The 22671-nt window shown below is 47.7% G+C and overlaps 1 protein-coding gene and 1 non-coding gene across 5 annotated transcripts in view; both read left to right on the forward strand.

Annotated features, from left to right (window-relative positions):
• The window catches only part of NRF1 (nuclear respiratory factor 1), a 145915-nt gene extending 127873 nt beyond the window's left edge, over nucleotides 1-18042 (forward strand). For 3 of the 4 annotated variants that reach the window (XM_044246558.1, XM_044246557.1, XM_044246560.1), the window contains one exon: nucleotides 17565-18042. In XM_044246558.1, coding sequence (XP_044102493.1) covers nucleotides 17565-17728 — 164 coding nt within the window. In that variant the 3' untranslated portion in view covers nucleotides 17729-18042. Of the gene's footprint in view, nucleotides 1-958; nucleotides 1047-17564 lie in introns of all 4 variants that reach the window. The other variant, XM_044246559.1, reaches the window with a different exon arrangement.
• LOC122905807 lies at nucleotides 9497-9600 on the forward strand. The gene has a single exon (XR_006384479.1). It is a non-coding gene; the product is annotated as a small nucleolar RNA U13 (small nucleolar RNA).
• Nucleotides 18043-22671: the final 4629 nt, after the last annotated feature.

The raw sequence follows: 22671 nt of genomic DNA on the forward strand, positions 1-22671 counted from the left end.
GCTGTTAAACACTCAGACTGAACGGGAAGGAAACTAATCTTCAGAGGGTTGGCTTTTAGCTCCACTGGGACACAGTCTTAGGATCTGGTCCAGGAAGCCTCCATTTAGAGGGAGCAGCGTGAGACCCAGTCCCTGAGAATCCCTGCCTCGGAAGGCCTCTGTTCCTGGTAAAGCACACTGTGTCCCTCAGGCGTGCGAGAGAAACAAAACTGAGGTCCAGTTCTCTGCAGCGACCAGGTCTTTCCTGTCACTCATCAGACAAAGCCCCCACAGCTGGAGGGGCTTCTCATTGTCAGGATTCTTGGGTGCCTTTGTCTCCAGTAAAAACGCTGACTGGTGGATACCTCCAGAAGGACCAGGACTGTCTCTTGAAAGTGTCAGTGTGATGGTTAGATTGTTCTTTCTCCTTGCCGAGTCTGCTCGTCCAGATGGGGTGTATCGTCTCCCGTAGACCGTTATAAACGAGGGTGGCCTCAGGCATTCATCATCAGTACTCCCAAAATTGCTAATCTAGGCTCTGCTGCTTGAAGAATTAAGGATCACAGAAAGGAAGAGCCTCTACAGTGAAATGACAGGCCACTACACACTGGTCTCTATTCTTAGTATTCATCTGCGCCATGGCCGTGTCCTTCCGAGGTAGCTTTTCGGTGCTTTCCATATTAAAAGCTGAGTGCCTCCAAACTTGGCTCCCCAGGGCCCCAGAGGGAATTAGCACACCTTGTCAAGCCACGCTGGCGTACCTTCACAACTCCTGAGTCGGACTGTGTCCGGTCCCCTCGGCTGGGGAATTGGGTGAGCCAGGGACATTCAGGGCAAAAGACTCAGACCAAAGCTTCAGGGCAGAGGTTCCCAAGAAGGTGTCTGCCACTTGGCAGACGGACAGACCAGTCTCCTCTCCATCCCCAATGTCATGAGGGCCAAGTTACATGTGTCCTTATCTCATTCTCCTTCCCTTTAGGTCCCCACATCTTTCTGAGTCTTTGTATTCGAAAGACAGATTCTGGTCTTAGATGATTCCAGCAGAATCTTGGTGCCTGTCATTGCAGGTAATAATCTGTAAAGGGAATTTTTTTTTTTTTTTTTTGGGCATACCAAATCCAGAGCCATAACTGGTCAGCTTTAATTGGAGTCATTTCTATTTGATATGTGGATGAAAAAGTAGGTTTTAACTGAGCATGTGAAAAGGGGGATTGATCACCGTTTACACAAGAACCCAGAATATTACGACAGGAAAAGCTCTTACAGAGTGAAGTCTTTAAGGTTCTTGGGGACAGTGGACTTTCCTCTTTTTATTTATGCTTCCATTAGGATTTTGAAGGAATGTCAGCGCACTGTTATTAACTCTGATAGCTTGTACGTCGCAGCCAGTCTGGTTTGGGGCCCTCTGGCTCTCAGGTTACCTGTGTAAATCCAGGGATTCACTTCCCAGCTCTACCATTTGCTTAATAAAGAGCAAATGTGCAGAACCCAGCAGCAGCAGCCCAGCAGAGCCGTAATCTGAACAGGATAAACATGCTTCCTTTTTGTATGATGCTCTCTCCCCATCCTCCTGCCAAGAGCAGGATATCAAATGAAGGGGAGGTTGTGGTTGGAGTCAGCAAAGTGAATGTCTAAGTGGCACCTGCTCCATTCAACAGATCTGCTTTCCCGGGGCCTCCCACTGCACATCTGCTCCTGACAAAGCCTCTTTTCTCCTCCTGTTGGTCAGACTGAGAGCAAAGACCCAGCAAGGAGACATATTGGTTTTGCTTTGTCAGCACAATTGCCTGTGACATTATAATTACACCAAATCTTCATTATCAGAAAGGCCCCAATTTAGAGATTTTCTGAGGCTAAATGGTGTTTTCAGAGTGAAATTGATAAACACATCTTTTCCATTCTAAAGCTGGCAATTGGATCTGAAAATCACTGATGGGGTCTAAATCTGGAAACCGAGCCACTGCTCTGAGTGAGACCAGCCGTGCTATCAGATCGGCTCCCGAAGCCGGCGGCCGGCCACGCTGCGGGTTTGGCCCGGCCCGGCCTCTCCGTCCTGCTCACGGTCCTATACTGCAGAGGCCGCTGCATTGTTCTCCAGTGCTGGTGGAGTTCCTCACCTGGGGTCCTGGGGGGGTGGTGGTTAAAATGAGTTGATGGGGTAGAGCCGCAAAGGGAAAAAGACCCCCATGATATAAATAAGGGAAATGTGAGGAAAACATATTTTAGGTGACGGCAAAGCATCCAGTTTCAGATTGAGTTTCCAGTTAACAAAGGCAGCTCTTACCGTGTTCTGCGACATGTGCCCGGCTGAGGCATGTTTGTCCTGTGGAGGTGGCTCACCGGAAGCTCGGGAAAGGTTTGAGAGCCGCGCTGTTTAGTTAAAGCCGAGGGAAAGATTGAGCTCCTCGGTCCTGCCAGCCACATATCATGGGCTCTGCAGCCCCCATGCTGACCAGCGCCCGAGCAGAACATGGACGTCTTCACAGCGAGTTCTGCTGGATAGCACGGCGTCAGAGATGAGTCTTTTGAAATGGTTTCTGGACTGCTTTAGCCAGCCTTGGAATTTCTATTTCAGCTTTGTTGGAAGGGAAAAAGGGAATTCAGAATTTGCCTGGATGTTTTTGGAACAACTCCTTCCAGCCATATTACTTAGATTGTGATCTTTGTCTTCCCACCTTAAAAAAATTGTTTTCCTCCAAGAATCTCGTGTCCTCACATACACCCAAAATAATAGTAATGAATTATAACCATGAGAAAGGACTTGAATTTTAGGAAGATCCACTTTCAGCTGGTCTGCTCCCTGGTCTTCCCTTCTTAAGCTTTCACGGCCCTGCTGTTTGGAGAGGTTTCTGGCTAACAAGAGGACATGTGAATGCTCAAGGGCCAAGGGTGTGTACACAGATTCTTCATTTCGTGTACAAAGTGAAGTGCAGACAGCACTTGGGCGTGGCCCCCTGAGCTGGTGGTACCTTCCATTTTTAGCAATTCTCGGGACCAAGGGCAGGATCTTGAATCTTGCTTCTTCCATTTGTCTGCCTCTGGTAGCCACTGTGTGGTAGCTTTGACTCCCGAGAGGAAACCTATGTGAAATAACAAAACTACCTCAAATTTAGACCTTGTCCTTTTTCTCCAGAACTTAAATCATGTAAATATACACTCCTTATCCTCATAGCAGCCCCACGAGACAGAGTTGGTGTCCGTTTTATAAATGTAAATATAGTCAACTCTCAGTTGCCACATCCAGATTATCTGTCATGCAGATTAGTCATGACACATTTTAGAGCCTTAGAGGGTTTCTCTCCACAGTCCAATGTAAGCCTGGACCATCTCCTTCACCCTCCACCCAGCTGCTGGGGACTTAAGGAATATAAATTAGTTTTCATATTAGCTTAAGGAAGACATTATTAGGAAAGTAAGTCTGCTACAAGAAAAGCACATCATAAATTCCAGTTTAGAGGGGAGATATCAGAGAAATGGCGGGCCCTTCCTTCGGCTCAAGTGAGAGCTGACTGTACAACCTCCTTGTTTGCTAGCATGGTTACTGAAGGGTTTGTAAAACCCTTCATGGGAGTTTGTCAGGATAGCTGTGTACCCTGGGCACCAGGGTATACAGGGAGGCAGTGTCCTGTGGCCCCCCTTCCGCACCACGTTCCAGGGGACCATCTGGCTCTGTGCTTCTTGAAAGTTTTGTGTTGGGGCACCTGGGGGGCTCAGTCGGTTAGGCATCTGCCTTTGGCTCAGGTCATGATGCTGGAGTCCTGGGATGGAGTCCCACATTGAACTCCTTGCTCAGCGAAGAGCCTGGTTCTCCCTCTGCCTACCACTCCCCCTGCTCATGCTCTCTCTCTCTCTCTCTCTCACAAATAAATAAAATCTTGAAAAAAAAAAAGAGAGAAAGAAAGTTAGTTCTGTGTTGTCAGACTCTTTGTGGCTGGCCAGACGTCATGGGGGCTCTTCTCTGGGGAAAGAAGGTAGCGGCCACAGGATAGGGTTCCAGAGGTGCGGAACCCTGCCAACAAAGATGGCAGAGCCCTCTGCTCTCCACTCTGTCCTCCAGCCACCGAATGGTCTTAGCCGTTGATTTTGTGCAGAGATAACAAATGGAGATTCCTCTAGTGTTGTCATTCCTTCTGCCATTCTGGCAGAAGCTGAAATTCTTTTGTAAAGAACTTGTCTCCATTATCAATTTGTTTATGCTAAATATAGTCCAGGTAGGAAAGGCAGGATCAACAGTTGAACAAAATGAAGTTTATTGAGATAGATTTCTTTCTGTGACTATCAAACCCCATAACTATTTATTTCTACTTTCCACTTTGCTGTCATTAGGTGTCTCACTGCTAAAAGCCAAATAATTCTGCTCTTTATGTGCTCTTAGAGTTTTTTAGTGTGTGTTTGTTTTCTAAATGGTACTCTACAGATTGTGCTAAATGTGAGGGGTTGAAAATAGTAGACCATCTTTGGAAGCTTTTCTGGCTCAATCTATCCCTATTCGGTTAAAAGAAGTGAGGGTGGCGGGGGGGGTTCCTTGAGAGAGAGGCTAGATTCTCTCCTTTTGTGCCTATTTGAAATTTTCCCTAATTAAAATAAAACTGAAAATAACAACAGAAAAATAAATAAATCTCCATTCCTAGCTCTGGGTAACTCCTGATTGGCTCTTACATTCATTTCTACACCAGATTTTGGCAAACTCAGCATGCTGACTTTCCCCTGAGGTTTCTATCCTCTTGGCGCTGCTTTCTATTTATTTATTTATTTTTAAATTTTTTAAGTTAAATTTAAATTCAGTTAACTAACATAGAGGTAGAGTTCATTGATTCGTCAGTTGTATAGAACACCCAGTGCTTTAAAAACGGGGGGGGGGGGGGCCTGGGTGGCTCAGTGGGTTAAGCCTCTGCCTTCAGCTCAGATCATGATCTCAGGGTCCTGGGATTGAGCCCCGCATCGGGCTCCCTGCTAAGCAGGGAGCCTGCTTCCTCCTCTCTCTCTGCCTGCCTCTGCCTGCTTGTCATCTCTCTCTGTCAAATAAATAAATAAAATCTTTAAAAAAAAAAACAAAAAACAAAAAAACCCAGTGCTCATTATATCAGGTGCCCTCCTTAATGCCCATCACCCAATTCTTCCATCTCCCACCCTCTTCTTCTTTCTGCTTAAAATTATCAACACCTGTGGGACACCTGGCTGGCTCAGTCAGTGGAGCATGTGACTCAATCTCTGGGTTATTTCAAGCCCCATACTGGGTGTAGAGATTACTTAAAATCCTAAAAAAAAAAAAAAAAATCGATACTTTACATATTGCTCATACCCTGTCCACTAGTGCACAGACTCTAGGGACCTTGAGTGTCCCCATTCTTCCCAGGGATTTCTTCTGGGTTTTACTAGGCATCTCCTGTCCTTCTCCGTATAGTCAGGTCAGATGTCCTCCTGAGCATACAAATGTTCCACAAACTTTAGTTGAACACTTTCATCCCCTGCCATTTTCAGTTTAAAGCCCTACTGGGCAGATCAGCACACCTCGAACGAAGTCAGCTTGTTCTGCCCTACGTTGGGAGCTCAGCCTGCAGGTTAGTTAGTACCCCACAGTGGTTCAAAAGTACAAAACCCTGACTTCATTAGTGTTCCTGGACACTCCAGTAGTTTCAAAAGGAAACTGTAAAATTGTACCTCCAAAATGTTTTGAAATATACTTACTAATAAAGTAAAAGTGAATTTATTTTTAACATGTAGCTTATGGGATGAGGGCAAGAGGAATTTCCTGGTGGTCTGAAAAATCAGGCAAAGGAAAGAATTTCTGCTATGAAAGTTATCACAGAAAAGTGGTTTTTTTCCAAGCGAGGGGTGACATTGTCAGCCAGAAGGGAGAAAAACTTGTATGCCAAGAAGTGCCTCTTACACCAAGGTACCTGTAAGGTTGCTATCAGCTTCATGAGAATACTCAGTACACCAGGTGTAATACATATTTTAATCCATAAATCCCTCAAATGCACCCAAAAGCCATGGACTTAGAAAACACGGAAAAGAAAGATTAAATGTCCCAGAAGCAGCTAAAATAACAGAAACAGAAAGACTGGGAGAGAAATACTTTTTCTCTGTTTCCTCCTTGTCTTAGTATCAGGAAGGTTCCCTGGATCACCTTTTCATTTGATATTGACATTCATTCTTTCCATCACCTTCCCCTTTTTGCCCTGTGACTGTCCTCTTCTCATCTACCTGGTCCTCATTTGTTATTCTCGACCTCTTTATCTGACACTCACCTACTCAACTAGCTTCTTTCCCGATTTCCTTTCACGTTCTCCCATCTCTATACCAGTACATACCTAATGCCTATTTTTCTTCATATAATAGTGGCTTGCCTTAGACAGCAGTCACTGGTGTAAATTCTTTTTCAAGCCTGCAAATAAGACTTCAAAGGACTTCTGTCTTTAAAGGACTCCTGCCTATCACCCCTTGAAAACCTGAAGATAATGCTTGATGGCCCTTTAAAAACTGCAGAACCTACTTAGGTAATATAATTCATTGCTTTATTTCTTACTTATTAATTCCTATCCTTTCCAGGTACGGTCTTCTGGTTCCCCATTTAAGCTAGCATTTTTGCTGATACCCGTAGCTAGCTTTCACATCCATTAACTACAGAAGGCGTTATACTGTAAATTTTTACTTTGGGTTTAAGAATTCTTTCTCTTCAGGCACCTGGGTGATGCATTTGGTTGGGCATCAGATTCTTGGTTGTGGTCTCAGAGTCATGGGATTGAGCCCCATGTCGGGCTCCAAGCTCAGGTGAGGAGTCTGCTTGGGACTCCCTCTCCCTGGGTCCTCCCCAGAGCACACACTGTCTCCCTCTCTAAAAAAAGTCAATATATCTTTTTAAAAAATTCTTTCTCTCTCACCAAATGTTGTACTTATTTGATAAATTTCTTTGTTTAGCTCTTTTTCTCTCACAACCATCAATATTTTCCCCCCAGCTCAAGATATTTCCATGACCAACTTGGAAGGCCTTTGGGCTGAAAGATTCGGTTTCAGCAAACAACAATTCCCAAAGGTTTCCCAGATTGTGAGGGCAAATGAAAGGCCCATTCTTCCTGTTCTGCTCTATCTTGTCGCGGGGTGGGGTGGGGGCAGGGCAGTCTGGTTCTGGGCAGTCTGGTTCTGGGTGACCGTGGCCGGGCCGGTAACTGTGTGCTCTGCTACGCTTGCGCCTATGTTGGTATTATCTGGAGGGGCTGAGAAATTTATCAGAGTGATGACATCATATCCTCCTGCCCCTGACCGCATATGTAACATTCCGACCATTGATCAGTGGTTGCGCCTGGATTATTTATTTACCCGCACAGTGAGTTGGCGGCTAGTCCGTAGATGGCCTCGTGCAGCCGCAGTGCCAGTTCTGCCTGTCGCTGCATTTCAGACAGGAAGCTTCCCGCCAGTCCATCTGCCCTGGTTTCAGGGCTTTTATCTCTAATCTTTCCATCTTTGAAGGCCTTTGGTGAATGATGTGCTTCCTGGCAGGAACAGATCGCAGCAGAAAGCAGATCTGTGCTATCGCTGCTTTCGTTTCTCTTTCGTGAGAGCTTCAGTCAGATGCCTGGGACCCCACCAGTCTTCATCAAACCTCTTATGCAAAGTCATCTTTGAAAAGGAGCTGACATTTATGGTACACCTACTGTGTGCCAGGCACGGTGCCACACTGCACCTAAGTCAGCGCGTCTCGCCCCCTGCTGCCCTGTGAGATTAGCAGCCACCGCTCTACATTTGAGGAAAGCGAAGTTCCCAAGCCGTTCAGTGGCAGAGCCAAGAGTCACGTGTGGTCTCTGACTGGCAAGCCTTTCATGGAAATGAAACAGCCTATTTTACCCTCACACACAATGCGCCTGAACTACCTTACAATGTTCGGCTCCGCTGCCTTGAGAGTCTTGTGAAAATCCCAGTGCCCCAGGGAGCAGAGTGAAAAGTCCCAAGTCTGTGGAGGCCAAGGCTGACAGGAATGTGACCAAGTTTCTGAAAATGACGAGGAACACGATCTATAGTCCTATTTAATTATTAAGCATCTACTATGTTCAGGCTGCTCAGTATTTAAAGACACAGTCCTTCCAGAATCTACGCAAGCAGATTATACAGGGAACAGCCCTAACTACTTGGAAACGGGTTAGCACACAGCTGGTGCCAAATGGTGGAGGGAGTAAAATCCCAGGAAGGAAAAAAAAACCTGGTGGGCTGTTCTATCCAGGGTGACTCCAGGAAATGACGGTTGATGTGGAAGTTGTTGGAAGGACGGGACTCACATTGGGAGGGCATGCTGCTAGGCAGAGGGGTCGTCCAGAGATTGGCATGCGGCAGTGAAGGTACACTAAGGAGACAGGCATAGTTGTAATGAAGAGAGGATAGAGAGTGTGGGAAAGGCTGCTGTAATCCTTCAGAACAGTAGCTATTTGGACTTTACTCTTCCCGTAGTAGACAGCCATCAAAAGTTGGGGGTTTTTTGTTTTGTTTTATTTTGTTTTGTGGGTTTTTTGGTGGGATGGGATGGCCATTGCCAAACGATATTTTAAGAAGATTTAGCTAACTCTGATATACAGACGTATTCGTCAAATCACAGAGTGCGAAAAGAGTTAATATTTTTTTTTAAGATTTTATTTATTTATTTGATAGAGAGAGACACAGTGAGAGTGGGAGCACAAACAGGGGGAGTGGGAAAGGGAGAAGCAGGCTTCCCTCCAAGCAGGGAGCTCAATATGGGGCTCGATCCCAGGACTCCAGGATCATGACCTGAGCCGAAGGCAGACGCTTAACGACTGAGCCACCTAGGTGCCCCTAAAAGAGTTAGTCTTGAGGAAAGTACATGAATTCCCCTAAGTAAATAAATTGCATATATGCACATCCACACATCCACATGTATGTGTGTTCCATTATACAGTAGATAAGCGATGAAACTCATTACCTCGGGAGAGGTCAGAAATAGAGTAGATCAGCGCATGAATGATAAATTCAGAGTGTGCAAGGCTGTGACCCTGACCTTTAGAGTTACTCTCATTGGCGTCCATGGTCTACCACAAAGCCTCCCCTGGTGCCACCATCAGAGACAGATCACTATAAACCTCATGGCCTCCTGTTCTGCAGAAGACAAGGCCAAGCCCCTTAACATGAGCACATGGTCACTTATATTAGAAGACAAGACCAGGCTTATGAGGTGATGGCCTTATCTGCCACCCATGTAATATGATTTAAGGGGCTTGAAAACAAATATCTGTCCAAAAGTATATTCCCCTGTCATGCCTTAATCTTAAATCCCACCACTAGAGGTAGATTATTTTGAATCTTGAATTGGGCTGAGCAGACCGGTTCGGAGTCCCCCCATGACTGCACCTAGGAAATTTTAAAGTTTTAAAATCTCCTCTTAAGAATCCACCTCTTTGGTATTTATCCTTGCATTTTGAGAAATGCAGTACATTTGGCACAACAGCAAAAGATCGGAGAGCCAAGGTGTGAGTCGTTCAAGTCCTGGTTAATCAAAATCAAGCACCTCCAGATCTTTCTATAGTTCATAAGCGTGATGGTGGGGGGCTCACGCTGTTGGGTGCCATGTGCATCCCTCAGACCTTGTTACAACGGCAGCACATGGCCCAGCTGACATGAAAAAAACATAAAGTACCTTCATACAAATGGAATACTTGGCAGCCACTAAAAAAAAAATAAAATAAACCCACTCTCTTCATACTTGTAAGTAAAGATCCCGAGAAAGCGAGGGGCAGAAGAGTGTATGTGTGTCTGTGTCTCTTCCCCGTTTGAACAATGCATTGTTCAAGATACACAGACACACATACACACATTTCCAAATGTACAGTCTCAGCTGAACTACAGGCCAGCCAAGAAACTGGCCACAGTAGTTACCTCTGGGAGGGAGACTGACTTTTTTTTTTTTTTAAAGGTTTTATTTATTTATTTGACAGAGAGAAATCACAAGTAGATGGAGAGGCAGGCAGAGAGAGAGAGAGAGGGAAGCAGACTCCCTGCTGAGCAGAGAGCCTGATGTGGGACTCGATCCCAGGACCCTGAGATCATGACCTGAGCCGAAGGCAGCGGCTTAACCCACTGAGCCACCCAGGTGCCCCGAGACTGACTTTTTTCAACTCTACCCTCTTCTTACCTTTTTTACTATGCCCTCTGTGTTCAAAATGAAGTCTCTGTTAAAATCAAGATTCTCCTGAAAGGGGGAAATGTAAGACACAGACAATCACTTTGTGTGAAATGATGGCCCTGGTGAGATGAGCAGGTCCCTCGAAGAACGGACCTTGTGTGGGGGTCTCCTTGGAGCACTCTGAGTAGAAGGCTGGCTACCTCCAAGGTCAGACTCCCTGCCTGTCCTCCCCGAGAAGGTCATGTGACTTGAATGGAGGCCTTTGAAGGGTGCTGGCTCGGAAGCGTGTGAGCTGTATCAGAGCCAGCCTCCTCCGAGGCTGTCCTGATACCCATCGTGTCATGTGGAGGTTTGAGAAGATCCCTCTGGCAACAGTGGAACAAGGGCTGAAGCTGGGAGATTACGAAGGGAGATAAAACATAGTCCTGGCGGGGCACCTGAGTGGTTCAGTTGGTTGAGCGTCTGACTCATGATTTCACCTCAGGTCATGATCTCAGGGTTGTGGGATCGAGCCCCACATCAGGCTCTGTGCTGGGACTCTGTGCTGGGCATGGGGTCTGCTTAACCTTCTCTCCCTCTGCCCTTCTGTCCCATGCACACGTGCCCCTCTCTCTTTCTCACACTAAAATAAAAATATATATATATATATATATTTTTTTTAATGCAGCCCTGACAAGAGATGATAGGATTCTGCCCAGGGAGGCAGCAGAAACAAGTGGCTGAATTCCAGGTTTATATGTGAAGGGAAAGTTGACAGGATTTGCTGATACTTGGCCTGTGAAGCCAAAGATGACTGCGAATTGCGGCCTAAGCAATTGGAGGGATGTAATTGCTGCTTTCTGCCCTGGGGGAACACTGGGAGGAGTGTTTGACCTTGTGTTTTGAGTATGTGATACCCAGGCAGGAGAGGAATGAGCAGGGTCCGGTCTCGTCTTTTACAGGGAAATGGGGTCCCGGAGCCAGCAGTTCCTCCAGGGATTTTTGTCTGACTGCTGTCGGACAAGGAAGTCCTTGTGCTGGGACCTGTGGCTCCCGAGGCACCTTTGGCCTCTTCCCAGTTTGGCCAGTTCCGTAAACCTTGCCTGGAGGCCTGAGGGGAGAGGCAGCAATGAGCCCAAAGAAGGTAGTCCTCCACTTTCCAGGTTCCCGCTGGCCTGTTGTTCCCCGGTCAGGGCGGTTGGGTGTGTGGAAAGACTCCCCGATCGAGAGCCTGGATGCGTGGCTTTGCCACAATTCAGTCATCTTGGGGCAAAGACCACTCAGTCTCTCTTGCTCTCTTACTCTGTATTCAGTATATATATATATATATATATATATATATATACAGATAAAAAGTTTATATATAAACTTTTTATCTGTATACTTTTGAGTTTAAAGAAAAAGAAAGGGGTTGGGACGCCTGGGTGGCGCAGTTGGTTGAACGACTGCCTCCGGCTCAGGGCGTGGTCCTGGAGTCCCGGGATCGAGTCCCACATCGGGCTCCCAGCTCCATGGGGAGTCTGCTTCGCTCTCTGACCTTCTCCTCGCTCATTCTCTCTCTCACTGTCTCTCTCTCTCAAATAAATAAATAAATAAATAAATAAAAAGAAAGGGGTTTACTAAACTGAATGAATGCTAAGGTTTCTTAATGGCTTTGAAATACGGGGGTCCTAGAGACTTGGGTATTTTAAATCTTTTAAATCTTCAGGACTTTTACTATGTGCCTTTAGGATAAGTCCATGGTTCTGCCAGAGGAACTTGCCTATCATTTGTGACCGGGAGGACCACCTGCCCTGCCTGCTTTCTAGGGTCTGAGCAAAAATCAGATGAGAGGCAGTGGGTCTAAGAGGGCTTTGAAAAGTGCTGCACAAAGCCAAGAGACTTACTGCTAGGACTGTCTGTACAGGGTCTCTCAGAAAAACAAAACAGAACGTCCAACCTTTAATGTAGAATGTGAAGAGCTTCCTGTTGCTTAATCAATCGAAATGACCCAGAATACAAACTGAGATTAACATACGCCTTCTAGATTGGGGCTAATCAGGGCCGGGCTGAGCAGATGCAGGGACAATCCCAGCCTGATTACTGTACCTCAGCGTTTAATCATCTCTCCTCCAAGGGCAGCCGCAGACTTAGTGCACTGGCCGCCCGCCCCTCCCCCAACCCCTCCGCGGAAGGGAAGGCCACTGGGTCAGAGCTGCTGAGACGATTTAATCTAATCCCATGCCAAAATGGCTGTGTGAGAGAGAGGGGGAGAGAGAGATTCCGAAATTCTAAAATCCCCACAGTAGGATGGTAATGTGCTGATTTTAGGTGGAAATAGACTGAAACCACGTGTAGAAAACAATGGCATTGGGATTTTGAGGCATTTGGGGTTATGAAATGACCTGGTATATGGAATTTTGCCCTCCGTAAAGCTTTTCAGAGATGCAGTTGCTGTCAGCCTTCACTCTTGGGACAGCTTTGTGTAGGCAGTCACTTCACCCGGTCGTAGAGGCCAGATTTATTCCATCCCTGATCCTGAGGTGAAATACAGAAGATAAAATCTTTTATTTTTTTAAGATTTTATTTATTTATTTGACGGAGAGAGATACAGAGCACAAACAGGGGGGGCTGCAGGCAGAGGGAGAAGCAGCCCCCCGCTGAGCAGGGAGCCTGTCGTGGGGCTCTATCCCAGGACCCTGGGATCATGACCTGAGCAGAGGCTTAACTGACTGAGCCACCCAGGCACCCCCAGAAGATGAAATCTTTAAAAGTGGTTTTCTTTTTTTTTTTTTTTTTAAGAATGAACTTTTTTTTTTTAAGATTTTTTTTTTAATTTTTTTTTTTTTATTTATCAGAGAGAGAGAGCGAGAGCACAGGCAGACAGAATGGCAGGCAGAGGCAGAGGGAGAAGCAGGCTCCCTGCCGAGCAAGAAGCCTGATGTGGGACTCGATCCCAGGACGCTGGGATCATGACCTGAGCCGAAGGCAGCTGCTTAACCCACTGAGCCACCCAGGCGTCCCTAAAAGTGGTTTTCTTTGGGGGCACCTGGGTGGCTCAGTGGGTTAAAGCTTCTGCCTCCGGCTCAGGTCATGATCCCAGAGTCCTGGGATCTAGCCCCGCATCGAGCTCTCTGCTCGGTGGCAAGCCTGCTTCCTCCTCTCTCCCTCTCTGCCTACTTGTGATCTCTGTCTATCAAATAAATAAATAAAATCTTAAAAAAAAAAAAAAAAGGTGTTTTTCTTTGGATAAGTCCTTGAGTGTAGTCCTTTTTACTCGACCGTTCTCTCGACTGGGAGTTCCTGCTCTGAAACTGTCCATCACCCTAAGACTGGGCCACCTCAATCACCCTGTCTCTAGGAGGGAAAGCTGTGCAACCTCAGAAGGCAGGTTTCATCCATGAGTGCAGAAACCATTTATCGAGCCCCTGCTGATTGCTGAGGACTCAAAGGTGGAGACTCCATCCCTCAAGGACTTGACAGTCCTCCCGAGGACAAAAGAGGCAAACGGTGTTGGTGGCCACGACCACTGCCTCCATGGAGGCCAGTGCAGAGTGCTCGGGACCCCCAGAGAAGAGAGACTAAGACCAAGGAAGGAGGGACTGCCACTGACTGTGACTGTGGAAGGATGACTAGGAGCCCATTCAAGGAATGAGTCCCAGCCCATCATTCCAGGCAGAAGACGTGGTCGTGCCCAGGTCACGGGGACTCGGCCAGGTCCTTCACCTGATTGGAGTATAAAGCAGGTGGCGGTTTGCAGTCACTAGGCTGACCTGAACGACAGGGGCTGACATGAGGGTTTAAATCCTGCAAGGAGATTTGGACCTGATACCCCGTGGGCCCCTGAAGACTTGTAAAAGAAGGCAACAGGATCAGTTTGTTCAGAAGATTGTTCTGGTTACAGCAGTGGCAGCCAATAGATATTTCTGCATTTGCCCCTTTCTCCATTTTAACCTGCAGCAAATCTTCCATGATATCAAAACTTGTAACAACAGTGTTGGACGTGACTCTGCATCATAGGAAACGAGAACATACCATTAACCAGAGATGAAACTAGACAATTCTTTAAGTCTCTACCCACACCCTCCCCCTAGCGCAGGATGGTGGTTCACCGTGAGGAGGTCTCCTTGCTCACAGCGGTCCCTGTGTTTATCAGGGGTGCAGCTTGTTCCCCAAGTTGGGAGCTTTGCTTCTAGTTTAGTTGCCGTTTGCCAGCGTGTGGCTTCTTTGCAGGAAGACCCAGGTGTCCGGGCTCTGCAGGGGGCCTTCTGCGTGGCTTCATGAGTTTTGACTTGCCTCTGGTGACCAGAAGAGAGGACGAAAGCGAAGGTGACCGTGAACACGGTGGGGCAGTGGACAGAGCCGTGTAGTCCTCACTCACACTGAGGCCTTGCCTGGGGTTTATAGGCTGGGGACCAGGGCCCCGGCTCACAGTGCTGAGGCCAGGAAGGGACTCCCTTGGCCTACTGTCCTTCCGGCGCATCTTGTACCTCACGCTATGGGAAGCAGCGTGAACCAGAGCCACGCTTGGCCCTGAAGTAGCCCTCTGTCAAACAGGAAGGCCTAGCCACATGGGTTTGCTGGCCCCGCCAGTGGATGAACACCTGTGCCCGTGTTCCCTGAGCACCCAGCACCCAGGGAAGGCCGCTGTCCATATTGCCTGGGGCAGGGGTGGGGCCAGCCTCCACCACGAGGGACAACAGAACTTTTTTTTTAGAAAAGTTCTGCTTTTTTTGTAAAAGAGCATTTTCTTCTTTGGTTCTTAAATCATTATTTCTTGAGTGGTGACATTATTGCAGTTTCTTGATAACCCACTTGTATGTTTATATTATTATAACTTACATTAAAAACTGTCCACTGCTAAGACAAGTATATTATCACTGTTACTATTTGCTTTTTCCCTTCTGTGTTTTAGATCATAGTCACTGCTTCTGCCCGCTTCCAGAAAACCCCTCTCAGTACTTGTCCCCGTGGGGTTGTGCCAGTGTCCCCTCTCTGCGCTCTCAGACCCACTGCAGAATTCTGGTACGGGGCCCTCAGCCCACCCCACTGCTCTTCCCGTGGGCTTTCGGTCTCCTGGATTCCCACGCTGCCTCTTTCGTGGTTTTCCCTCTTGCTGTGGAGCTCACCCTTCAGTGCTCCCCGAGAAAGCGTACGCGGGTGGCCAGTTTTCCCACCCCATCCAGATCTGAAGATGCCTTTCTTCTGCTGTCACACTCAGTTGGGAGGGGCTTGGGAACAGTCATTTCATGGGCTTGGGAACAGTGCTAGCCAGAAAGCACTTCTCAGACACTTAAAGGCGTCTGCTTTGATGCCTTCTTGAAGGAAACTGCTCCCAGCTTCCAGGCTTGCTTTTGAGAAGTCCCACAATATTCCAACTCCCAGTTCTTTGTACAGGGCCTTTTTTTTTTTTTTTTTTTTTCTTTCTGGACTCTGTCAGGATCTTTGCATTATCCCAAGTGTTCTGAAATTTTGCAAAGATGTGTGTTAGTGTCTTGATCTTTTGTCATCTTGTCTCCTGGGCATCTAACAATGTGTCTGATAATTCCCTACCTTTGGGGTTTTTTTGTTTTTGTGTTTACTGTCTCTGGAATTCTGTTTTATCAGCGGCTGGACCTCTTCCGGCTCATACTTTTCTCTCCTTTCCATCTTTGAATCCTACTCTCTGAGAAATTTCCATGACTTTTATCTTCTGCTTTCATTGGATTGTATTTCATCATTAGATTTTTTTACTTTAAAGTTCTTCTCATACTCCTTTTTAAGAAAAGCATCCCATTTTTATGATACAAATCTCTTCTCTGAGGAGATCAGGGTTCTGGGGCTTTCATTTTCTTCTCCCACCCCCACCATTGTCTGCAACCTTGTGTCAGGGAGCGCAGGCCACAGCTGGGCCATCTGTAGGCCTCGGGATAAGCACTGGCACAGCAGGCTGGAGTTTTCAGTGTCTCCCCCCGCCCCATTTCCCCACCCAACAGGTTATCACTGGGGTCTTTTCTAGCCTCTCCAGGTCAGCTTCCCGGAACAGTGGATGAACTTCAGATGTCCTGTCAACGAAGGGCAGGGTTTCTGGGTGTTGGGATCGGTGCAGTACAGTTGAATACACACGCTTAACCAATTCCTGTTTCCAGCCTCGTCAGTTTCTGCGTAGTGAGGGCTATGTCCAGCGCCCTCCATGGGCACAGGACTTGCTGCTTCCTTTTCTCTGATAAGTCAGAACCACTTTACATCTTCCAAAAACCTGTTGACATCCCTCATTTATATCCTTCTTCCCACTAAATTACAGTTTCAGTTTTAAGAGGAAGAGGAGCTTGATAATAGGCATTTATTCTGCCTCATTTAACGCAAATCCCATTTTTTCTTTAGTATGTCATATAGAACTATCAACTTTTCTTTCTTAGGAAGGACTGCCCTTTTCTGAGATTATGTGCTTCTTCCTCCCTTTGTGTGAAACCATTTTTTCTATGTGAAATAATAGTGGTATTAGGAAACAGTTGGGTCTTTTTTTTTTTTTTTTAGTATTTTATTTATTTATTTGACAGAGAGAGATCACAAGTAGACAGAGAGGCAGGCAGAGAGAGAGAGAGGGAAGCAGGCTCCCTGCCGAGCAGAGAGCTCAATGTGGGACTTGATCCCAGGACCCTGAGATCATGACCTGAGCCGAAGGCAGCGGCTTAACCCACTGAGCCACCCAGGCGTCCCCAGTTGGGTCTTTTTAAGTTGACCCCAAAATGTATTTTTAAATTTTACTGGTCTGTGAATCTAACATCAAGAAAACAATGCCCCTAGGCTTTTTTTTTTTTTTTTTTTTTTTTGAGAGTGGTGGGAGGGCAGAGGAAGAGGAAGAGAGAGAATCTTAAGCAGGCTCCACGTCCAGGGTGAACACTTCACACCCGACGTGGGGCTCAGTCTCATGACCCTGACTGAGATCACAACCCGAGCCGAAATCAGGAGTCGGATGCTTAACTGACCGAGCCACCCAGGAGTCCCCCCACCCCTTTTTTTAATAAGCAAACACTAAAGGGAGAGGCAGTGGCCAAGAAAACAGGACGGGATTGAGGAAGGTGTTTTTTCAAGCTGAGAGAAACTTGAGCATAGGCATGCAGAAGACTGAAGAAGTCCGTAGCAGAACATCAGAGAAAATTAATGGCAGCCTTTCCCAGTGGAAGGAGGCAGTCGGGAGGGCTGGGCTGGGGAGGAGGGTTCACACCTGACCAGCCTTGCTTCCTAAAATGAGAGGCAGGCAGGCTCATCTCCTGGGCAAGTCGGGGAGGCCCTGCTCTGGGTCCCATTTCCACAGTTTCTTTGCATTTTCTTTCCTGACAGTCCGTTTTAAGAATGACAGTGGGTAAGAGGAGGGATATATTTGTGCTTGGACAGTGGTGAGCAATTACATGAGGCTGACCAGCGGTACCCTGAAGGGCTGGGGCTGGTTGCCCTGTCCAGGCAGCATCTGGGAAGCTGAGCCCGATCCCCACCAACCATCTCCCCTTTGTCTCCCCAGGACTGGTCCAGATCCCCGTGAGCATGTACCAGACTGTGGTAACCAGCCTCGCCCAGGGCAATGGGCCGGTGCAGGTGGCCATGGCCCCTGTTACCACCCGGATATCGGACAGCACAGTCACCATGGACGGCCAGGCTGTGGAGGTGGTGACGTTGGAACAGTGACATGCAGCCGTACCATGGCATCGTTTTCTAGTCTACTTCAAAATTTTTTACACGTTTGCAGAGGTGCAATCAAATGGAATTAAGTCTCTCGACTTCGGAAGAAAAGTTTTGTTAACCTTTTTTTTAAAAAGGAAGAAAGGCAGTGGGTTTTGGAATTGCATTTTTTAAAGCACCACTCTTGATTTCTGGGATTGGTGGAATAAGATACTGTGTTGTCAATTTCACCATCCCGAAAAAGCCAAATTGTGGCAGGACTTCTTTCTGCAGAAACATGTGTGTATACTTACGTGTGTGTATGTGTGAGTGTGAATATATGTATATGTGTACATATGGATATACACATTTACATATATATAAAGTATATATATGTATGTATGTATGTATGTATGTATATGTATATATATACATATATATATATGTATATGAAACCCGCATGGAATTATCTGTATGAAATCAAGGTGAGCTGTGGAAAAAAATAATTCACCCAGTTTAGTGGGTGTAGGGTACGTGGCCAGACACAGTCACCCGGTTTTTGTTCATACCAGGGTCATGCGTTGAGCTACTGACAAACTCAGGCGGAGGTGACCATGCCCTTCACCAAAGCTGCCTCCCAGTGGCCACCCAGAACTCTCCCTGCTGGACTCACCTGAGGAAGGAGGTTCCAGAATGGGGTGGGGTCCAGAAATTGTGTTTGCAAGGTCCAAGGGCCTCGTGGCCTGGCAGCTGAGATGCTCCTTGGGCTGGCCCAGGTGCTGACCTTGCCACAGGCAGGTGAATGTCCTTAAAGCTCCAGGCAGGGACAGGAGGGATTTCTCCAGCCTCGCATCTCCTCCCCTTCCCAGGAAGCCTTCGTGATCTCATGACTATTAAAATGTTGCTTTGGTTTTAAGGTCAGTCCTGAATTGGTCATGTATATGAACTGAAGGTAACAGAAGTATTAAGGGTTTGAGGAGCACGTGCGCGTTAAGTGTGCTTGTGGGCGTGTACTTGGAGGGGAGAGAGTGCGAGGGGGAGGGGAGGGGTTGGAAGGGGAAAAGGAAGGAGGGAGAGAAAAATCTTCAAAAACCAGGGCACACCAACGGGAGCAATTTTTTTCCTTTCCAGTAACTTTCTGTAGTTTAACAGAGGAGACCGGAGGTGACAGGAGCCCCACGTCAAGGAAGGTTGCTCTTCATCCCGTGGGGCCTTGGAAGAGAAAGGGACCTGGGTGTTTCCAGCAGCCCTGAGGCAGGTCCTATCTCAGAAGGGACGCTGCAGTTTTCCCAGGTGCGGCCCGCTGGGCCAGGTCCCCGCAGCTGCCTCCTCGAAGGTGTTGACCGGTCTGGGTGTTCTCAGTAACTGTTAAATTCTGTGATTTCTCAGCTGCAAGTCCTGAGTCTCCAGTGGCTAAATTCACCTGACTTCTCGACAGGCCAAATCTCTGCTCCTTGAGTACAGGGACAACTCTTCCCCTCCTCCCGGGCCCCCACGTGTGATAGTGTATTTAATGTGTTTTTTTAATGCGACATTAAAAGATCCTTCACCTCTTGCTCAGCCTTTGAGAAAAGTTTCAGATTCTTGTATTTGCTTGTTTTATATAAAACTATCTAATGTTCTTTGTATGTTTTTTTCTGTACGTAATAGGGGGAGGGAAGGGAAATTTACATATGAACAGTCCTAGTTCTACAACTTGTTATTTTTTTAATTATTATTTTTTATCGTCATTGTGAAGCTGTTCAGGGGCTTTAAAGTCCGTGTTCCTTTGTGGTGAAATAACCTCCTAATAGTTTGAGAAATTGCCAAGAAGAAGAAGAAGAAGAAGAAGAAAGGCAAAACCCAAGTAGCAGAGCATGGATTCTGTGTTGTTTTCCATTCTGTCTATTACTGCCTCATTCAATAAATAGTTTAAAATGTGGCAACAGGAAGTGGAACTGTTCATCTCTGTAGGAGCACTTGGCCCCTTGGAACTCCTGTGGGGTGGCTTGTTCTGCTTTTGAAAGGTGCTCGTACTCAGCCGAGGTGGTCTTTGAATGGTGCCCCGTGATGTGGTGGAGCCCTGTGGCCAGTGCCCACCCCTGGAGCAGTGCCACTGAATTTGTTTTATAAAAGGCTGTCCTGGGGGTGCAGAGCCAGGTGGGGGCTGCGATCTAGTTCGAAAAGTTCTAACAATGGTTTGACAACTCTGCTCTGGAGTTCTTTCTTTAAGGGTTCATTGCATTCCACATTAAAACTCAGGTTGGCGATGGCGCCTGTCCTTCGGGGCTCCCTCCACGAAAATGGTGTTCGCTCTCTCAGTGGATTATCCTTCTCGAAGCAGAAGCTTCATGCCATTAATAGTCTCCTAGCGTCCTCACTCCTTGGCTCACTTCTTTAATGCAATAAGTGCCTTCTTTCCAGGGTCTACCTCCTGCCACACCCCTGGTTGTATGCCCCTTGTAAACCACCCCCACCAGTGCACGTCCGTGTCTGTGCCCACGCTGTGCCTCAGCCTGGAACGATGCCCTCCAGCCCTTTCTTTGTCACTGGAGACCTGGGTTGGTTTCCTGGTGATGGTGAGTGAGATAGTTCAATGGAGAAGACCAAGGTGTTTTCCTTCATGACGTCAGCGGCTCCATAAAGCTAGCACTACCTCTCCCCGTTCTTGAACAAATGACACACTGTTGCCTATCTTCACTAGAGGGTGGACAGAAAAAGAGGATCAGTCGCAGCCAAAGCAACCCAACGTCCCTGCTGTTGGCTACCCAGGGACAGCTGGAGCCGATGGACCTCCTTACGGGGCCAGCCTCTCTCCGGCGGTATTCCCCAGTGTATTCTGTCGGCCTGGCAAGACCCAGTGGCGGCCTTGGCCCCGGGCATGTGTGGAAAACTTTCCTTGGTGGGGCTCACGGAGACCTTTGTTTCCTTTACTGCCTGAGTCCGCACTGGCAGCTGCTTCAGGGACCCGGGGGGTAAAATCACTAAGTGAAGGGTAAGTGGCTCGGGTGGGAGAAGAGGGGAGGCGTAGGGGCGGGTGGAGTGGAGAGAATCCGTCTAGAGGGAGCAGCTTCTCCTGCTGCCAGCAGATTGCCACCAAGTGGGAGCAATATGGGCCCTAGAGGCCCATCTTCATAATTTTCCAGAGAAGATGAGGAGTCTAGTCTCCTGATTTCAACAACAGATCAAAAAATCCTTTACATACTCTGCAGGAAAACAAACACCTGTCGACCAGATCTGGCCCATGGGTCAGTTTTGTTTAACTTGGTGATAGCCTGCCCTGTGTCAGGCGAATACAGCCCGACAGGTGCCCGTGGGCAACAAGATGGGAGGAAACGTTTGTCTGAACAGAGCTGCTGCAGCCCCGGTGACAGGTGCCATCTGGACGGAGTGCGGTAGCAGAACGAGTTCTGTCATCTTTTGTCTCCTTCAGGGTTCTCTGCCTTAAGTCGTTTATCATCCAGGCTGCAGAAGAAGAGCCGGGGCTCACAGAAATCGAGACTGGGCTAGGCATTCTTGGCTCTAAGTCTGCAGCTGAGAAGTTACTGGCGATGCTGGTGACCACTGGAGTTGTCTGAACTCAGAGCAGTGAGGAGAAGCAGAGGGGCAGGGAAGATCAGGGGCTGCTCGTGCACCTGGACCTCACTCAGACCCAAGCCAGGCTCATCGGCAGCCACTTGGCACATGGAAAAGGGCCTCCTCCGTAATGCGTAATGCACCGGAAGCCTCCACTCCGAGTGTGGCTGGCTTGGTACCCAGCCGTGGTGGGTCCCTTTAGTGTCAGCACCAAAACTGAAGCTTAATTAGTCAGACGGAGGCTACGTGGGGTGGGGGAGAAGAGCCCACTTCCCCTCTCATCCCCACCGCAGTAGGCTCTGGGTCAGGTCATGAGCCCAAGCCAGCCTGTGACGTCAGCACAGCTCACGCCCAGATGTCAGAGGCAAGGACGCCCACTGGCACACTCGCACCTAGCCTCTACTGTTGGCTCCAGGTCGGCAGCTCTCGGAGAAGATTCCCTCAGGATGGCAGAGGCAGCACAGAGGGAGAGAGATGACTTAAGGTCTCTGGATCAGCTGGACAGGGTAGGTATTCCCACCCGCCATTTCATTCCCAGGGCTGCTGGGCCCCTGAGTGAGTCCCCAACTCATTCTGAATTTGAGGTTCTCTTTCCTGAAAACAGCTAAGCTGTTAGCAAACATTTGTGGACTACTGGTGTCTTGGGAGTGTATTTCTACAAAGGTCTGGCAGGGAGGGGAAAAGAACAGGGATAATATCCATCAGCAGAGGGAGAACCAGGCTCCCCTGAGAACCCGGGACTAAACCGAGGGCGACCTTGGGAGGCAAGGACAAGCCTGCATCCCAAGACCATGTCTCCAGCCCTGTCTTGAGGCTTTCCTGGCTCTTGTTGAAAACTGTGACTTGTCTGCAATTAAGAGTGTTTGTGTGGTACTCATCATAATAGTTAAAACTCATACAGCCCTTACAATGCGCCATGTTCTGTTCTAGAGAATTACCTATAGATCCACTTAATCTTTGCAAAGTACTGTTACTGTCCCCACTTCACAGATGGGCAAGCAGGCACAAAGAGGTTAAGTTTAAAGTAGCTTATTTAATATTTGGGAGAAAAGCCTAGAAGCAATCCCCCCAAATCTAAGGCTCTTGTAATTAAAACTGTTTGTTTGACTGCAATTAATTGGTTTCAACTCAGATTTCTTCTGAATGTGTCTACCTTTAAGAAACTAGCTTTAGCGGGGCACCTGGGTGGCACCAGGCTCCTGGGATCGAGCCCCGCGTCGGGCTCTCTGCTCAGCAGGGAGCCTGTTTCCCCTCCTCTGTCTCTGCCTGTCTCTCTGCCTACTTGTGATCTCTCTCTCTCTGGCAAATAAATAAATAAGATCTTAAAAAAGAAAAGAAAAGAAACTAGCGTTAGAACTAACAGTAACTGAACAGCCGCTCGGCTCAGGACATCATGCAGAATGCTGTACGCCTTG

This window comes from Neovison vison, chromosome 4 (assembly GCF_020171115.1).
Source record: "Neovison vison isolate M4711 chromosome 4, ASM_NN_V1, whole genome shotgun sequence".
In the NCBI taxonomy this organism is placed as follows: Eukaryota; Metazoa; Chordata; class Mammalia; order Carnivora; family Mustelidae; genus Neogale; species Neogale vison.